General features: G+C 33.0%; 2 protein-coding genes across 2 annotated transcripts in view; one reads left to right on the plus strand and one right to left on the minus strand.

The window, feature by feature from the left end:
* Positions 1–28: 28 nt before the first annotated feature.
* The window catches only part of LOC119636502 (probable serine/threonine-protein kinase tsuA), a 75,364-nt gene continuing 55,514 nt past the window's right edge, over positions 29–19,878 (minus strand). Inside the window, exons 4-8 of the mRNA XM_038031873.1 lie at positions 3,872–4,034; positions 3,455–3,759; positions 3,164–3,367; positions 2,816–3,066; positions 29–179 (exon numbers count right to left, since the gene is read on the minus strand). Coding sequence (XP_037887801.1) covers positions 170–179; positions 2,816–3,066; positions 3,164–3,367; positions 3,455–3,759; positions 3,872–4,034 — 933 coding nt within the window. The 3' untranslated portion in view covers positions 29–169. The remainder of the gene's footprint in view (positions 180–2,815; positions 3,067–3,163; positions 3,368–3,454; positions 3,760–3,871; positions 4,035–19,878) is intronic.
* LOC119636503 (V-type proton ATPase catalytic subunit A) lies at positions 8,610–11,329 on the plus strand. The gene is made up of 5 exons (XM_038031874.1): positions 8,610–8,741; positions 9,015–9,145; positions 9,234–9,931; positions 9,992–10,969; positions 11,043–11,329. Exons 2-5 carry the CDS (start codon positions 9,070–9,072, stop codon positions 11,133–11,135), a joined length of 1,845 nt encoding a protein of 614 aa, XP_037887802.1. The 5' UTR covers positions 8,610–8,741; positions 9,015–9,069; the 3' UTR covers positions 11,136–11,329.

Below are 19,878 nucleotides of genomic sequence, written 5' to 3' on the forward strand. Positions count from 1 at the left end.
TTTTTTTTTTTTTTTTTTTTTGCATTATTATTATTATCCACTATATAATTTTTATTACATATTTGCTTATTATTATTTCATTTAGTTTAGCTGCTTCAATTTACATTTTCACATTACTTTCCACAGTTTTTTTCACTTTAGTACCAGTCGTTATTCTTTTCTTTTTTGTTTAATTTAAACTAAAAAGAGATAATAAATTTTATAAATTTTTATTCTCTAACGAGTGAAGAAACTATATCAACATTAAATACTCTATACCATTGACCGTTAGCCCGAAACACGTTAGTATATCAACTTTCTTCAAAATATCGTAAAATTTGTTACCATGAATAAAGGAAAACAAGGCAGGCGGGCGGACAGACGGATAGACAAGCTTAGATCGGCAAAACAAATCTACCTCAAGTCGTTCTGGGTAGTTGATACACCCGCATGTATTTAATACGTCCTTATATTAAAAGTGGTGTAGGGTATGGAAAAAATATCGCATGCAAATAAGTGAGAAAAACTATCGCAAAGATTCTGTCATAAACTAGCGATAAACCGACAAATCAATTTATTACAAGGCACAAAAGCTCACAAAGCATTCAGGATAAATTTTAGAGAGAAATTAGAAAATTATCAATACCGTTGTGAAATATTGCTGAACACTAAGATTATTTAAAATATTCCTGGACTAGTAAAAGATAAATTGTATTAAATATTAAGAGACCTATTGTAACGAGATTTCGATTAAAATTGAGAACTTTCAGGAGTTATCTAAGAGCATCTTGTGAGAGAAGTGTTTTAAAGTTATTTCAATTTGTCAAAATTTAACTTTTGCTCCTTAGTTAGGTTTACGGTTCTTGTTGTCGAGTTATCGTACGATACGACCGCAGTTCGGATTGATGATACTCGGTTGGTACTCGATGGTATTCGATTTCTTATCGAGTAGGGATTCCTGTTGGTTGCATTTGCAACGGAATATTTGTGATATCGGTGGGTGTATAACAAAATAATGCAAAGAAGGGGAAGAAAAGTAAATACATAAACGAAGAAAATATAAAATTTAAAGAAGAAATTGGCGAGAAAATTGTTGTCTATAAAAAAAAAAAAAAAGTATATATATAAAAGAAAGTTATTAAACTTAAGTCTTATTTGTGAATTGTATGTAATATTATTGTTTTTCTTAATATCTAGGTTGACGTTTATTTGAAATTTGCCTGTCTATATACCCCACAAACAGATCTTAAATGTCACGTTTGCAGAATAATTTTAAAATCGCTTCTAGTAATGCACTTTTCATCGTTTCTAGAAATTTTTTGTTAATCCACGTGTCTTTTATCCCTTTCCATACTTTACCACACCATTATTTGCTTTTATTATTTTTGCCAACATTTGACCGCATCCCTTTTAATTCTCTGTTTACACGAACTATTTTGTTTTAACACGATTTTCAGTATTTTGTGAATTTTTTCATTCTCACTCCTCACGAATATCCATTGTTAACTTCGCGTTACATGGTTCACAATTCAATTAAATTATGTGGGATTATATGCATATATATGAGCGGGATTCCCCGAATTAGGCGTATAATGTATTTTTTAGTTTGGTTTTACGGAGTATAAGTTATTTTTTAAAATATATATAATAAATTGAAGTGTGTAACCACGAAATAAAATCTTAAATGAATGCGGAAAAGAATTTTTCAATATTGTTTATTATAATTTTCAGTTTTTTTGGTAATCTGCAATCTGCTATTTTTCCATTTCGCTAATATCTTTTTTTACACGAATCTTTTAGGAACATAGCTATCGTGTAAAAAGTGAATTAGATGTATTTCTGAGATTAAGTAATCTTCCTATTTTCCTAATTTTATCAAATATTTTCTTTTCTACCAATATTTTACTTTATTATATCTCTTTAAACATGACGCTCGATAGCTATTTCGGTTCGAGTTATACTGTGACATTTTACGCTCGATATTGAGCAAACAGTCATAAGCTATCTAGTACCATCAACGGAATTCTCGTCAACAAGTGTTTGTTAACGGATGCAATTGAATTTCCTCTATAACGAGCGCCGTGAACTGACTCCTGATCGCATTTCACTTTAACGGTTTTCGTGAACAGATATTTTGGTGATCAAGGTGACTTATAGAATAGTGCTTACATTAAGGCTATTCTAATGGCTTCACGAGATCATTTCATTTAAGAGTGAACTATATAACCATAAAGTAATTAATTTTGGACTATAATCATGTGGCTGAACTTTGAGAAGTTAAGAAACGTGGATATATAAAAAGTGATTATTGACTATTAAAGGAAGAAGAAACTTATGATTTTGGCCTTCTTTATTAATTTCAGGCAATCTTTTTTGCTTTCTTTACTCTTCTATATTACGGGAAATTTCATTCTTTTCTTTGCTAAGTATGCTGGCAGTAAGCGTCACACGGGAGAGAGGAACACATTTTCGCAGATTCAACCAAAGTCAGCCACATTTAGGCAATTTGGTAATGGAAAATATGTGTCACCATTTGCCCGATTTGTTATTCCGCACAGAACCCTATGCTAGAGACAAATATGATTCAATAAAAGAATTACAATTAAAAGGAAATAACTCTGCTTTCTCTTTAATTCAAAAGGCTGCGCTAATTATGGGACACGCTGCATTCTCTTAAAAATGAGAGCATATGGATATCTGAGGCATCAGCGTTAAGCCAACTATCATACAATTTTTCCGTAATTTACTACAAATGCTTTAATTTCACCGTCATATACAGCAATGGCTACAAAGCTGCAAAATTGAAAGAATATTAATACATGCTTTATTGTATTACCTTTGCAAGGCTGTAGCTTCATCCATTTCACCATCGCCCTCGTCAATTTTGGAGCCACTACAACTGCGACATTTACAGCAGATAATACATGGAGCCGCCAGTAATAGTAATGGCGACGCTACCAATAATAAAATACCAAAACCGGCAAAAATGCCAATAACTTGAGCTCGATGCCATACCACCGAAGCACGGGAATGTCCAAGTTTATTTTTACATGGTCCCTTATCGTAATGCCGTAACAAAAAGTCATCCTAAAACAGAAGGTAAAAAGTTTCTCCTTTTAAATGTAAAGAAAAAAAAGAAAACAAAAAAAAAAAAAGGAGTAAAAGTCATAGAATTTTAACTTACATCCAAACTAGCCAAACAATACCAACAGAAAACATGTTTGCATCGTTTACACATCATTTGAGCACAGCCTTCATCCTTCTCAATGGGCACAGCGCACATGGGACAACATTTTATAAGGTCATTATCGAAAGGTATGCCAATATCATCTTGGCCATCTGCTACCAAACGGCGGCTATGCTCCTCGCAAGTAATATTCGGATGCCACTAATGTGAAAAAGCGAAAAATGTAATGACATAGATTAATATTTAATTAAAGAAGTAATAAAATGTAGTCGTTGCATGCTTCTTTACCGCCTTTTTGCAAGCAGAACAAAATTCATCTTTACACGAAGGACACTGAACGGCACATAACAACGGAGTAGTTGCACTCAGCGTGTCACTGTTCTTGCCATTTAACTCGTTGCTAACGATGCCAAAACTAGAGGATACGGAAGCATTTGGCGCATTTGACGTAGAAGGTAAAGAGTCAGAATGCTGCTGTTGCTGTTGCTGCTGCTGCTGCTGCTGCTGCTGCTGTGGATGATTAGTACCAATCAGACAAACTGTCTCGCATCCAGCGCGTGGACACCAGGTACGAGTTTTATCCAATTCAATTTCTATTAATTAAAAAAATGATAAAAATTTTCCTCTTTTGTATCATTCTTGGTTTCATTAAAGTTCACTCTCTCTCTCTCTCTCTCTCTCTATTTATCTCTGTCTCTCTCTTACCTCGATTTAAACGATAACGATGATGTTTTTTCATTAAATTGCTGGTTGTAAGGTGAGCGATTTCTGGCAATGTCATAACACCTTGGGCCGGACATTGACTATCCGGACATGAGATCTCATAAGCGCCTTCGGATATTTCAAATTCCACATAAGCTCGCATGCACTGCATAAACGCCAACGGAAAATAAATAATTTATTTATAATGTAAACTGCATACATATGTACATATTTAAATATTGTTTTATTAAATTTTTAAAAAGTTTTCGTACTACATTTGTAAAATATAAAATGTTTTTAAAATGTTTACTTTTATCACGTACACAAGCACACGCACACGCACACGCACACAATGTGTGCCGTTGTACTCACACATAAAATAGAAATGAAAATTTGTTTTTTTTAAAAACACCAACAAAAACATTGCAAGCAAAGTATTGGTTTTAATTGCCCACATGATGCATCCGGGATATACATATGTGTGTACATATTGACATATATATGCATACATATACGCTCGATAATAAATACAATTTACAAGTTTTTGTTTCATTTTATATACTTGCAAGCAACAAATTTGATATGTTTCGGCACGAGGTTTACAGTTTTGCAAAATATTCGTTTGTTACCGTTGCCAATGCCTGTGGGTTTAGAAACGTTACAACTATTAAAATGAAGCCGAAGGCAAGTGGCCTTTTGTACGTATCGCCTAGCGTTATCGCTCTGTTCGCATACTTTGTTAAGGTCATTACCGCAATTGTTTTAAAAGTTCGGTTTTGAATATACCTTTTTGATCTTTTTTGTTGGAAATAGCGAGCATTAAGAAACACTTTCTCTTATTCAGTGTTTGAAAGAGTTACTTGAAAACTACTCGAAAATTTCGGTCTGAAAATAAACGATTTCCATTTTCTTTACCGTGGGTACCACTCTAAATTTTGTCTACTCCCATAAAGCTTTGACTCTCAAAGGGAGAGAAAGTTTCTAATTTATCAAAGAAGAAGGCACTAAAGCCTTATTCCAAAGAGTCATACGCGCACAGTATCCAAGCAAATATGACATCGGTGTTTCTCCAATAGTAGAGATTTACTAAGCAATGTCGAAGCTGTGTGAATATCGAAGCTATATGAAGCTATATGAACATATATGACACTGAAGCCTTATTCTAAACAGTCATACATGCACAATTGCCAAGCAAAGCTAGGGGATGACATTAGGGTTTGTTCAATAGTAGAGACACGGTAGACATCATTTACTAAGCAATATCGAAGCTATAAGAAAGAAACTCGCGCCGGTAGTAAAATGAAGAAATTGATGCTGTGATACAATACATCATCTGGCCTTGACATTAACGTTAAAATCATGAAATGGAAGGTGGGAAATTCAAAAAAGACTTTTAAAGGATGAAAATGGGACAGAGAGACAAAACCAATCGAAAAACTAAATAAGGAGATGACATGGCAGCGTGGCCCCATCAGTGTTAAATCTTCGAGCCGCCATAATGTATGTCATCCTCTTAAAAGTCTTTACGCATTTTGAGTCGTCCGTGTAATAAACATAAATTTGTGGAAGACCCACCTTTTAACGCTCTGTGCAAAAACGATTTTGGTCTGGCAACTGGCGCGCCCCCCTTGGCAACGTACTTTCCCTAGCACTTACATGTATATATGTAAGATGATAAGACGGACTTAAAATCAAGTATGAATGTTAATTCGCAACTATGATGGAAGGCAAACTGCGAGGTTAGTCCAAAAACGATGTGAAAATTATTTACATTTTTTTTTTGTTGTTAATAATTTCAATGGATGGCTGTTACGTTTTTCAGTTTCAAGCTGTTGTGTGTGGGCGCTTAAAAAAGATTTAAATTAGAATTAGAGTAAGTCCCTTAAATTTTTTTTGTATCTTTTATATATATTTTAAGCAAATTTATGCAAAGAACTATATTTGGTTTATACAAAAAGTAAAACACATTCAAAAAGTTTACGTCCAGAAGTGTGTATGCAGAAGGATGTACGTACTCGTGCACAGTTCCTAAGTGCATTTACATGCATACCGAATACTTCCGGTAGCTTAAGCATTATTCCGTAATTCAAGAATAAAAATTCGTAATATAAAAACTTTTATAAAGCTTGAAATATAACTGAGCAATTTACGTGCGCATCATAGAACTACAAAACTACACCCATAAAAACATAAAGCTGTATGTATACACATTGTACTAAACTAAAAAAGACCACTTTTTGAAACTTTCTTTCGGCACTTGGAAAAATTACTCTGCGCCCTTTTTGTATTTTGTCAAACTAGAGGACATAGTGCCTAGAGATAACATAACCAACAATGTAGACTTTTGCAGGTATAAGATTAAAAAATAAAAATTTTTTTTTTTTTTTTTTTGGTTAAATAAATATTTGTCATAGCCAAGCTTTGCTAACAAATATTTATGACTTTTTTGAAAACAAAATATGAGGATCAATATATCTGTCGGGTTACGTTACTAAAGTTAGTTTTTGAAAATTTCATTGAAAAAAACAAAACAAAACAGAAAAAAAAAGAGTTTATACAAGTGTAACACCGCTTTATAGGAATTGCAATAAATTTACTCTAGTATGATTTATCGGTACAAAATGTAGGTTGTTATTGCCACTAACTACTGCATCTGGCTAACATTTGAAAAAATAATAAAAATGCACGTTTTGTTGTGTATAGAGTAAGCAAATTATTTTGTTTTGTTTTGTTGTTTTTTGGGTGCCAATATGGGTCTTAATATTCTGTTAACTTTGAAAAGGCATTTCATTTCATAGGGTGGAGAAGAATTTATAGAATTTTTCGATTTATGTTATAATGTAACACATTTAAGACTTGCAAAGTATCCTTTTAGTATCAAGAATTTACTTACAGCAAATCCTTTCATTTTGTTATCGATCTCATATATCATATACAACCGATAATGCACTTTGTCCAATTTCGTGGTAATGTGCATTCAAAACCTTTAATGCAGCTCTGCTTTCTTGTTCTCGCTAATGCGAACACATAGTAATAACAGTGGGATATAAATAAGTTCTTAATATTCTGTTCATTTTGAAAAATATTTCATTTCAATAAATAGAAAAAAATGTACAGCTTTTTTCGATAATATGTGCAGCAAAATCTCGACAAGGTCTTGTTAATGTTATTATCAGAGACAACTAAATGACAAGATGTTTCAACGTTTTCTGTAAAACTCAAACTAAAAGATTATTACAAACTCTTTGGGTTGCGGTTATCAATAACAGTAGTAACGCTGTTCATTAGCAGCAATTTGATTTCTTGCTCCTTTGTTCTCATTTCTTGTGTGGGCAAAGATTCTGTTAATAGTTTCTTGATATAACATCGCAATCCCTCAAAGCAGACGTGTGTTTTTAATTGAATACACGCTATAGTTTATATATAAGTGTTATGAACGAAAAATAACAAATGATAATTTGTTTTTCTCTTATCATTTATTTGGTAGTCAAAAAGTCTAAATTTTATGTACAGCAATTGCTTCAATAGATATCAATGAACTAATGCAATGAAGAAATTTGAAACAATTCCAGAGTATTCTAGACTAATATACAATATTTTAAAACATTGTAGAATATATCCTAAAAATTAATAAGTAACGCTTCGTTTACTATCACTCACTCGTATGTGATGTGGGAAATTGTAGAAATATATCAAATATACGCCTAAGCATATAAAATTAATAAATATATATATATTGAGTAGATTAGATTAGATAAAGATAAATTATGCTTACAACAATATGCTACTGTTTTGCTGACGTTTGAGAGAATGTGTGTGTTGTATCAAGAAATCATTAGGAGAATTTTTATGCACGAAAATAATGTGAATGAGAGACCAAGCCGTCAAATGGCTGTTAATTTATAGCACTGCTACTATTATTGATAACAGAAACACAAAAAGTCCGTAATAATCTCCGAGCTTGAATTTTGAAATAAATGCTGCTTCATATTGTCATTTACCTGTTTCTGATATCGTAAAGAATTTACTATTAGCATAGCTTAGAGAAAATACTTTCATTTTATTATCAATCTCGTACATTATACAGCCGATAAAGCATTTTATCTAAAATGCATTGAAAACGTTTAATACATTTCTGCTTTCTCGCTCTCACTATTACGAAAAGATAGCAGTAACACTACGATGTAAATATGGTCTCAATATTCTGTTAACGTTGAAAGAGTAGTACACATACATATCGAAAACTAGAAAAGCATTTGCAAAGTTTTTGAATAATATCTTACAGTCATAATATATATTGAGAAGGTTTAATGAAAATTTGTTTTCTTGGTTTCATTAACACAACGAGATAGCAGTAAAAACATGACTTTTTATAAAATAAAAAGCTTATCAAAAAGCTACTTGTATAATAAATACCTCTAAAGTGTGACGTCAACTTTTAAGCATTGAGTTTGTATATGTTTGTATGCACCGATTGAAGAACAGAGTAACAAAAAATCTACATATATACATATATAAATATATGTAAACATTCCTCTTTTTTGCCATAATTATTATTGATTTGAAAACAAAACAGTCCCGAAGCTAATTTCGTATAAATACACAAACGATAAAACGATCACTGCTAGTAATAAATATTTGGCAACTCTGTTTCTTAAAGTAAATCCAGTTATTGGAAATGACTAACAATTCCAAATGTCACGTGAAATAAAAGCTTTTTTCTTCTGCAAACTCTATAGCCGAATACAGAAAACGCAGCAATATCATATTAAATCGTTGATCATCGTTCGGCTAAGAAATATTTTAAGTTTTGTGGAGAGAAATTAATTCGATTAGAAATAATTTACATAAATTAAGACATATAAGTCAAAAAGTAAATAAATGAAGAAAAATTATTATAGTAGAATTATAAGAAGACGTGTAAATGCATTAACAATCCAAGTGGGAAAAAGATTCGTTATAATTTTTACTATCACGAAATTGATTAACTTTTATCAAATGATCTAATATGGGAGGGAGAAGTCAGCTGACAAGTGAAAAAAAACTACTTTGTATTTAGAAAGCAAAATTTAATGTTGAAACTTTGCTTTCTTTAAAATATACTTTTTAAATAAATTAATTGATAAAATATTTTGATTTTCTTTAGAAAATTTCCGATCATTCCATTAAAATAAACAAGTTTGCACAAAAAAGCCTGCAAAATGTCCAACCTTAAAATGTTCGATGATGAAGAACATGAATCCAAATTTGGACGAGTGTTTGCTGTCTCCGGTCCTGGTAAGACAAACGAAAAATTACTAAAAGTTATTTAAAGTCTTGAAATAGTAACTACGTGTTTGTGTTATTAATTTTTTTTTTTTTTTAGTCGTCACGGCCGAATGGATGTCTGGTTCGGCTATGTACGAACTGGTTCGTGTCGGTTATTATGAATTAGTGGGTGAAATTATCCGTTTGGAGGGTGACATGGCTACTATTCAAGTGTATGAAGAAACTTCTGGCGTTACAGTTGGTGATCCCGTTTTAAGAACGGGTAAACCATTGTCAGTTGAACTAGGTCCTGGCATTATGGGTAGCATTTTTGATGGTATCCAACGTCCATTAAAGGATATTAACGAACTAACCAGTTCCATTTACATTCCGAAGGGTGTTAATGTACCCTCCTTAGCACGTAAACAATCTTGGGAATTCAATCCTTTAAATGTTAAAGTTGGCTCCCATATAACGGGAGGTGACGTGTACGGCATCGTTCATGAGAATACATTGGTGAAACATAAAATGATTGTTAATCCTCGTGGCAAGGGTACGGTGCGTTACATAGCACCAGCTGGTAATTATACTGTGGAAGATATCGTCCTAGAAACGGAATTTGATGGTGAAGTTACAAAGCATACCATGTTGCAAGTTTGGCCAGTGCGTCAACCTCGGCCAGTAGCCGAAAAGTTACCAGCCAATCATCCTCTCCTAACGGGCCAACGGGTATTGGATTCTTTATTCCCTTGCGTACAAGGTGGCACCACTGCCATTCCCGGGGCTTTCGGTTGTGGTAAAACTGTAATATCACAAGTAAGCATTTTAATGGTGCTACTACGCTGTCGGTGTTAATTCCCTTTGTTGGTTTTTTAGGCTTTATCGAAATATTCAAATTCGGATGTTATTATTTATGTGGGTTGCGGTGAACGTGGCAATGAAATGTCTGAAGTCTTGCGCGATTTTCCCGAATTATCGGTTGAAATTGACGGCGTTACCGAATCTATTATGAAGCGTACTGCTTTAGTGGCCAATACATCTAACATGCCTGTAGCTGCTCGTGAAGCTTCCATTTATACGGGTATCACCTTATCCGAATATTTTCGTGATATGGGTTACAATGTGTCCATGATGGCCGATTCCACCTCCCGTTGGGCTGAGGCTTTGCGTGAAATTTCAGGACGTTTGGCTGAAATGCCTGCCGATTCTGGTTATCCCGCCTACTTGGGAGCTCGTTTGGCTTCATTTTATGAGCGTGCTGGGCGCGTCAAATGTTTAGGTAATCCTGAACGTGAGGGTTCAGTATCTATTGTCGGGGCTGTCTCACCACCTGGTGGTGATTTTTCGGATCCCGTTACTTCCGCTACTTTGGGTATTGTCCAAGTGTTCTGGGGTTTGGATAAGAAGTTGGCTCAACGCAAACATTTCCCTTCGATCAATTGGTTGATTTCTTATTCAAAATACATGCGCGCCCTGGACGACTTCTATGATAAGAATTTCCCTGAATTTGTACCGTTGCGTACCAAGGTGAAAGAAATCTTGCAGGAGGAGGAAGATCTTTCGGAAATTGTGCAATTGGTTGGTAAGGCCTCGCTAGCAGAATCCGATAAAATTACTTTGGAAGTCGCCAAGCTGCTGAAAGACGACTTTCTACAACAAAACTCTTATTCATCCTATGATCGTTTCTGTCCCTTCTACAAAACGGTGGGCATGCTAAAGAATATGATTGCGTTTTATGATTTGGCTCGTCATTCCGTGGAATCGACGGCACAATCGGAAAATAAAATCACTTGGAATGTTATACGCGAAGCCATGGGCAATAATATGTATCAATTGTCCTCTATGAAATTTAAGGTAAGCATCGAAAGAAGAAAATTCCAATTTTGTGGAAAATGGGTCTCGAATTATCCAATTTCTTTTAACATAGGACCCCGTCAAAGATGGAGAAGCAAAGATCAAAGCCGACTTTGAACAATTGTATGAGGACTTGCAACAAGCCTTTAGAAATTTGGAAGATTAGTTTATTATCTCGTTATGATTACAGTATTTCTTGCAGCAGTAAGCACCAAACCAATCCCGTCTCACAAATCACAGAGAAAACTTTTATTTGATTTTATGGCTTCCTTTGTCCATAAACATGAATCATAGGCGTTATTATTCCACTTAATATTTTATTGTTCTTTTTCTTGTTTAAGTTTTTAAAGTGTTTTTTTTCTTTTAGCAAACAAAAGATTTGTACATCTTTCGATTGTATATAAAAAACAAAAAAAAAAAAAAAAAAAAAATGAAAAAAAAAATAAAAAAAAAAATTAAAAAAAAAAAAAAAAAAACTGAAAAATATATTTAACTTAAGTAATTGGAATATGTCGAAAAAGTGGTTTAGTTTTTATTTGACTTTTCTTCCGGAAGACTTCAAATATAAAATACAATTTTATGCAATCTCTCTTATGTGAAAGGATTAAGAATTGAAAGGTTGCATATAACACTCGGCTTATATAAAACAATTAACAAACTGAAAATATTTGCAAAAGATTTATCTTACCGTTTATAATTTACTTTATTGGTTACACATCAGTAACAAAATGCAACATTTGTGTTACGCACAGACAAACTGGACAGTTGCACAATATGATGACGTGATGTGATAATATATGAGAGAGAGATATATGTTTATCAAATTCTATTCTTTTTCTTTTTAAATATTTTGCAAATAATATCACATCATCTAATAATTTATTAATAAATCAATCCTTTAAATGTGTGCTCAGAGTTCGTAAAATAATTTGTAAAGTCTATGGCTTTTTAAGATATATTTCAACAAAATTCGTAAGATGGAACAAAGACACAAACATTTCAGGAATTGTATGTTTTGTATAATAAATTATTTAAAATGTACATATTTATGTCTACATAGGAATCAATTGCAATATTCTCTCGCAAAATTTTCGATTTGAGTTGAGTAAGCAATAAAATCTTTATTAAGGACTTTTTAAAATATTTCAATTTAAGGCAAAACAGATTATGAGAAAACAATCTTCAACATTTTTGAATATCGATTGCAGAAAACAAGAAAAAACGCTCATGTATGTGTGCTTGTGTGCAAATGAATAGGCATAGGAATTATGTCGAACCTTCAATCCACCGTAGGGGCCTGCTCGGTTAGCATATGCACTGCACATTATATAGTCTGACGTATGAACATATGCATCGCATATATTTATAAATTATGCATTCCACATCACATCACTTGTGGTAGAGGGTATATTAGGTTCATGCGGACGGTTGTAACATCCAGAAGGACTTGAATTAGATCCACTTTTCATTGAAAATGATTCTAAGCCTGTGTCTCCGTCTGTCTCTTTGTTGTCTGTTTATAAATTTTCGGCATATTTTGATCAAATTTGATACACTGACGTATTTTGGCTCAAGCGCGAACGCTATTGAAATGGTCTTTTTAATCACTCCCCACATAGCGCCTTATTTTGACAAGTTATTAGAAGAGAAAATAATTTCAGAATAATTTTCAGAATTTCGCGGCAAAACCGGTTTAGTGATAGCACTTTGGCATTCTAAATTGTTGTGAAACCTTTGAATCGAATAGGACCGTTTTTTGAATCCCTTGCCATATAATCGTTTCTACGAAAAGTAAATCTTTATATAGCAAGAAGTCGAATTTTCAAGGCTTCTTAATCAGATTTCTTTCATAACAATAATTTGACATAAAAATTAACTTTACCAAATTTGGATCATGCAGGTCTATTTTTTGGAACCCAACCCATAAAGAGGTTCTAAGGAAATCTAAGGCTTAATATAGCAAAAAAATCTAATTTTTTATATTTTACGATGAAAATTTGTGCTTGGTAAATCAACTATTGGTGTTTGGATCACGAAAATCTATTTTTTAAACTCCACCATATACATTCTATCGCAATTAAGCCTTTGTTATTACGGAAGCAATTGGAAAACACTAAAATCTAAATTAAGTTTACTACATTTAGACCGCCTGGCCGTTTGAGTGTTCTGCAGATCGTGACAAAGTGGGGTCGTGTATCGAAGGTTCGGCCCTGTCCCAATATAGCATTCTTAATTGTTCTTGGCCATCATATTTGAAAGACAAGGGACTTTGTCAAGCTTATGAACGTAGCCTGCTGACAAGTTTCAACATGGTGATTAGCGCCACCGCCATAACCGCCTACAACGGAGTTCCAGACGAACTAGACAGATGCTTAGGTGTCGCAGAGGAGGCCACGCCGGCCTGGAAGCTATGCAATTACTTCAAAAAACTTTGCAGAACTCACTTAGCGATTCTCCCATAAAAAGATATAAATATAAAAACGTAAAACCTATACAGTTATGACCTTGCTGACATATTAAAATCATCGAGGGAGATAATCAAAATTGCTTACAGGACAGCATATCTTATCTTAAGAGGATTAACTTTAATAATTTTTTGTCGTTAATTTGAACAAAAACTTAAAAATCGGAAATAAAGATACCATACAAATCATGTGATTTAATTGGGAAGACGGCCCTGTTTCAATATCGATTGTGTACTTAATGCTATAGTCATATTCGTTACTATCGTTTTGTGTTATACAGCTCGGCTTTAGTCGAATCTAAACAGTTAAAAGATGAACAAGGTTGTATTTGTGCTATCGGCTGTGTGTGAACAACATACATATACATACAAATAAAGACAAAGGGCAAGAAGAAAATAAGTAATTGAATAAGGAAAACAATAATCCAAACATATTATTTTTCAATTTATGGGATGCATGTATATACACATCTTGGCAGTACTTAATAGATATTCTTTAGTAATCTTTCATCTCTTTCTTTCAGCAGTAATGAGAATAATTATTTGTGTTTTCAAGCAATTTCGAATTTCCATTATTAATAAATAATACTTGGTGCGCTTTACATCCATTAATCGTATGGAATATGTGTCTTATCATTTCCCCTTCTTTTTCCCCTAATTTGTTAGTTACTCGATAGTAGCTTTAAATGACCGAGAAATTTGTCACTCGATAGTAAGAGAAATGTATACTGTATCGACTGGCGTAAAGTCTCTCACTACTCGATAGATCGAGAAATATAAATCCGAACGTAAACATTACGACCGAATTCATTCGATTTGGAGAATCATAGAACAGGCCCCTGCTTAAGCAAGAAATTTAAGAAAATTATTCCATTTTTATACCTCACTCAACTCACATAGGAGGATATATTAAATTTGTGCAGGTGTATGCAAAACCCAGAACGACTTAACGTAGACCCACCTATGTTACAACGATCTAACCTTGTCTGTCCCTGATTCCGCCCGTCTATCTTGTTCGCTTTTGTTCAAGGTAGCAATGTTTGTGCTGCCAAGGAGGACTCGGAACAGACTCACTGTTTATTATACCGATCGATCCAGAATTACTTTCTGAACCCCTATAAATTTGTCAGTCCATTTGTCCGTCTTGTGTTCAACATATAAAGAGCGCAATTTGTCAGGTATTTTGACAAAATTTGCTACACTGGCGTGTTTTGGCCCGAGAAAGTTATCAAAAATGGTTTAGATCAAGTTACTTGCCATATAGAGCCGCATTTTGCAAAGTCGTTGTATGAATAAATATAGGATAGTGTCAGGCATTTTATGCTGGGCCACACTATAGCGTCTTCACTTGTTTATCAAGAAAATGTATCGAGCTATGCTTTGCTTACAAGTCCCAAACGAAAAGACTTCCGAGTTGTTAAGACCAACTATTATTATGTATTTATTTCTTTTGAACTTTAACAACTTATTTTTCACTTATATCATTTGGCTTTGCAGGTTTTAAAGAATTACAAAATTCCATTTTTTAATCTAATTCATGTTGCTGTACAGTTAGTCTCCCAATAGTATCTGAATAATGTTTTCAATTATTGGTGTTTGAATCATTAATTGGACATCCTTGACGTACATGCATTCATAATTACTGGCTTTATGAAACTTGATTATTTGGTTAAAAGTTTATCGGATTTCATGTTTATCTTTGAATATTTGCTTTAAATTTTGCTCACGTTGCTGGCGTCAGTAGTTTTCACTTACATTCTTCAAATGTATTTGAAAGCTCTTTATGAGAGAATTTTGAACTTTATAAAAGGTTTTATAAACTCATTAACAATCATTAACAATCACAAAAGAGTAGGAGATGCATTTTAAAATATCAAATTCATAATTAAATTTTAAGGCATTTATGTGATATTGGGTTGCGGGACGAGCCTTATACAAATAATTTTCAGTTCAGTTTTCAAAACAGAGATAATTTAATAAATTAATTTTAAGAGGAATAATTTTTGAAAGATTTTATAGAAATTCTTAACAACATTAAAAAGATATACACTTTTGGTATTAAATTTTTATTATACGCTATACTACTTGTGGTATATTAAGTTAGTGCAGACGTATGTAGCACGCGGAAGGGCTTACGGTAGACTCATCTTTTATTATACCGAGTGATTTAGAATCATAATCTAAATTGATTTAAGCCTGTCCGTCCGTCTGATGTCTATCTATGTATATTTGTGTTCAAGCTACAAGTTGCAATTTTTGAGATATTTTGATGAAATTTGGTACTGTGACTTGTTTTGACCAGAGAACGAACGCTATTGAAAATGGTTCGGATCAGTACACTTTTTCGACCACTCCCCATATAACGCCCTATTCTGGAAAGTCGTAACGTGAAAAAAAAATTGCATTTTTCAAAATTTCTCGACAAAAGTAGCTAAGCAGTAGTAACCCGGCATCCGAAGTTGGTATGAAAAGTTCAGACCATCTGTGGCAATTTTTGAAGCCCCTCTAAGAGAAGGAAAACTGAAGTTCATATGGCAAAAAGGTATAATTTAATTGTACTAAATTTGGATTATCTCGGCATATTTTTTGGATTCCACCCTAATAAGGAAGGAAAATCGACCCATATTAATAATTTTATATAAAAAAGAACTCTACAAAATTTGGACCACCTGCATCTATTTTTGAATCCTATCCTGTATAAGGATTAGTTGTGTTTTGGGCCCACTTCCCCATAAACATGGACTTGGAAAATATGCCTTTATGTAGAAACAAGATGTAATTTTTATGTTCTATAATAAAAATAAGAATTGTGCTAGATAATGTGGTGTTGGGTATTTAATGCTCGGCCTTGCCCGACTATCATGTTCTTATTTGTTTTTTTATATAATTTATTATACGAATAGCTTTTCTTCTTAACTATGATGACATCATCTTTACCTTTGTTTTATTCTTTAAACTGAAATTGGTTTTTTGTTTTTTTTTCGGACAGAGCTGCGTTCACATGAATAATTTCAAAAAGCTTACGTCACAATGTAAAGTAAATAAATAAACAGATTAAACGAAACAAAGTAATAATAACTTAAAAAACGAATTGATGTTCAAGTCTAGGGGAAGGGAACTTTTGCGGCGTATTCCGGCTTTAAAATTTTTTTTAAAACCGAATATGATTTCAACGTATCCATGAGGGTTTCCTCATTTTTTGATTTCGTTTGCATGTAAACATTAAAAACAAAAGTCTTTTCATCATCAGATTTACATGTAACCATCTGGCTCGTGTAGAGAGTAGAATAACGTAGAACAACATGTAAGCGTACATCATGTTGTTGATTGCTGTAAATGAATACTTTATGAATGCGTGCGTTTGTAACGTGCATATGAGTTACTCTCGTTTCAGATGTGTGTTGCGCATGGTAGTCATTGATAAGCATTTAATCAAAGAGCTCTTTTTTCTTTTATCCACCAACAGAGAAGAGTATATTAACTTAGTCGTTACTTATATAGTAGCAGACACAGCGCTAAACTCGGTTTTCCGGCTCTTCTGCGGTTTCCAAAAGCACAGGCGACTTAATATTTCTTTATTAAAAAAAAAAAACATGTGTAGGTACTTATCTTTCGTTAAACGAAAAACACTATCTGGCGGCTTATGGAAACCATTTTTGCTTAAATCTGTTAGGCAGAAGGAAGCTTTGGAAAGAAAAGTTTCTGAAAGCATTTACACAAAAACTGCTTTCTCTTCTCTCTTTGTACGGAAGCATCGAAGTCGAATTTCGCTAAGAGAATGGTTTAACATTGATCCCTAGACAGTGGCAACTAGTTCTAGAGACTCTCACGCAAGCTGCCGAAGATTTAATCGATCGAAAAGAAAAGTCTTGCAATAATTGCAAAGTGACTTAACAAAATGCTTTTGAGCACTCTTTCATCAACAAGATTACGCATTGCCGATAGTGTATTGTTTTAGTGGCGCCTAAAATTAACCCTTTCAATGCCAGCAAAGCCAGGGAAAAATATCCATCACAATCCAAGAGTTTGTTCGCGATAGCATCAAATTGAAATAAATTTTAGATTTGTGTATATATGATACATCGAATCGAAAGTCGAACACTACAAACTGACTCCAGTCTTCGTACATATTAGCATTTAAAAACTTAACAGCTTACGGTTAAACATGCGTCAATAAATTGTCTGCCTCACAGAAATGTGACATCGGGTTGCAGTAAGACATGTCTCTTTTAAGGAACGCATGAAAGTTCGAGAAAATGTAAAAAATGAAAATAATTTTTGGGAAATCCCCGTCAACTTTTTGACAGATCAAATCTATAAATACTTAAATCATAGACTGCAGTCAGTTTCGCCCAAATCGTTTACTATATCAGCCAAACAAACGTCTGCCTTGATGCCACGTGAGAGACAGAATGATGAATCAATAGTGGAATATTTGCTTGCAAAGATCTTCATAACAGTTACAAACTAAGTGAGTCGTATATAACCTCACTATCATTTTTTATATTATACGTTTTTTTTTGTATTATAAAAAAAAAAAAAAAAGCAAAGGCCAAAAATATTCATAAATATTGTAAGCACTGTACTTGTGTTTGAGAAAAAAAATGTCAATGTACTCGTATTTTAAGCAATGCCGGTTGTAAATTACATTTCCCATCCTCCAAAAAAAAAAAAAAAAAAAAAAATTTTTTTTTTTACAAAAATGCAACTTAATAAATGGTGAGGAGATCATATAGACTAAGAGTTGTGAGTACAATTGAATAAAAAAAAAAAAATGAAAATATTACATAGACTCCAGACTACTTTTTTTTTAAAAATTCATCAGAATTCATTCACTGACAAGATTGGAGCGCCATATTTGGTTTAAGTTCGCTTGCCAGAAGATTTTATAAAGTTTTTATACCCACCATCGTGGGATGAGGGGTACATTCATTTTGTCATAACGTTTGCAACACCCAGAGAGAAGCTTTAAAGACCTCATTAAGTAGATATATTCTTGATTAGCATCAAATTCGAAATCAATTTAAACATGTCTGTCTGTCTGCATAACATTCTTCCTCTCGCAAAAATAACACTATCGATTTGAAGTTTAGCGAAAACATTGCAAGTTCTTGCACGCAGTGCACGCGATATTGAAAATGGCCCGAATCGGTCAAAGCACACACCCACAGTGCTACGTGAACTAAGAACACCTCTGTTTTTCAACAATAATAAAAAATTGCTTCTTTGCCCATTACTCATAAACTACAGCAGATAAACCTATAGAAATTTGACCGTGTATTGCATGGGTGATGCTTTAATAACTCTACAAAAATATGAAAAATGGGCCTCGCCTATTTAATTTTGCAGTGTGTTATAAATTAATTTCTTTTCCAATACGTAAAGAAGCAAAATTTAAAAACTCGATAAAGCAAATAAATTCTTGGCCATTTTCAAATCCTTGAAGCAGCTAAGCATTACTATCTGTCCGTCTACGCAAATGCGTAATATCTGTGGTAGATATTCTTCCGTTCGCAAAAATGACGGCATAGCTTACGAACGTGCAAAAGGGTTTGAAAATGACCCGAACCTTTCAAAAAGCACACCTACGACGTCCTCATGTCTATGTAATAAAAATTGTGAACCACTTTTATTCTAAAAATAGAAAAAGTCAACCACGCCCACCCATTTTTGGAGAATATCAAGGCTTACCTTTTTTTTTTTTTTTTTTTTTTTTTTAGGATCACGTTGATGGGTATAAATGATTCGGTTACGACCGAATACAATTTTCTTACTTGTTATATATATATGCTGTTTGATATTTGTTTTGAATTTCAAGAATTAAGTAACTAACAATTGATTTAAAAAGTTTTTGCTTAAAATATAGAAAAGCATTAGATATTAATCCATTATCCGTGAGTAATCAAGATTTGATTAAGCAACGAATGCATTTTATGTATTCATTCTTTACTTTAAGCAAATACGAATATTTTCAATCATATTATAATATAAAAGTACTTAAGAACAAGAGGAATAAGAAGAAGAATAAGAATATAAATCAAGAATTCTTTATAAACTATTTTATGTTTTATTTCATTTCATTTCATTCACTTCACTATTATTATTATTATTATTATTTTTTTTTTTTTGTTTGCTTGAGAGATGCAACATTTTTTCTTTTAATTCTCTTAATTCTTTTTGGTTTTTTGTTTTTTTTTTTTTTTTTTGAAACAGAAAACTTTTTATCGCATTTATGCGGCAAACTTGTCAAATTTCATAGTTTGCCAGCTTACGACCGAGAGAACTTTTTGAGAAAATATAAAATTATTAAAATAACAGAGCATGTGCATGTGCTGTAAAATTTTACCGTTTTTACCGTTATCAGCACTTATTTCATTTCCGTTTATTGGTAAAAATCCGGTCTAGACTTGGGGGAGATGACAGTAATTTCATTTTTCCTCATAAC

This window comes from Glossina fuscipes, unplaced genomic scaffold (genome assembly GCF_014805625.2).
Source record: "Glossina fuscipes isolate IAEA_lab_2018 unplaced genomic scaffold, Yale_Gfus_2 28, whole genome shotgun sequence".
Taxonomy (NCBI): Eukaryota; Metazoa; Arthropoda; class Insecta; order Diptera; family Glossinidae; genus Glossina; species Glossina fuscipes.

What these genes read in the sequence shown, in the direction of transcription:
- LOC119636503 (XM_038031874.1), top strand. Translation starts at nt 9,070, where the DNA reads ATGTCCAACCTTAAAATGTTCGATGATGAAGAACATGAATCCAAATTT. An exon ending in GTAAAACTGTAATATCACAA is followed by an intron (nt 9,932 to 9,991) that starts GTAAGCATTTTA and finishes TTGGTTTTTTAG; the next exon opens with GCTTTATCGAAATATTCAAA. An exon ending in TGTCCTCTATGAAATTTAAG is followed by an intron (nt 10,970 to 11,042) that starts GTAAGCATCGAA and finishes CTTTTAACATAG; the next exon opens with GACCCCGTCAAAGATGGAGA.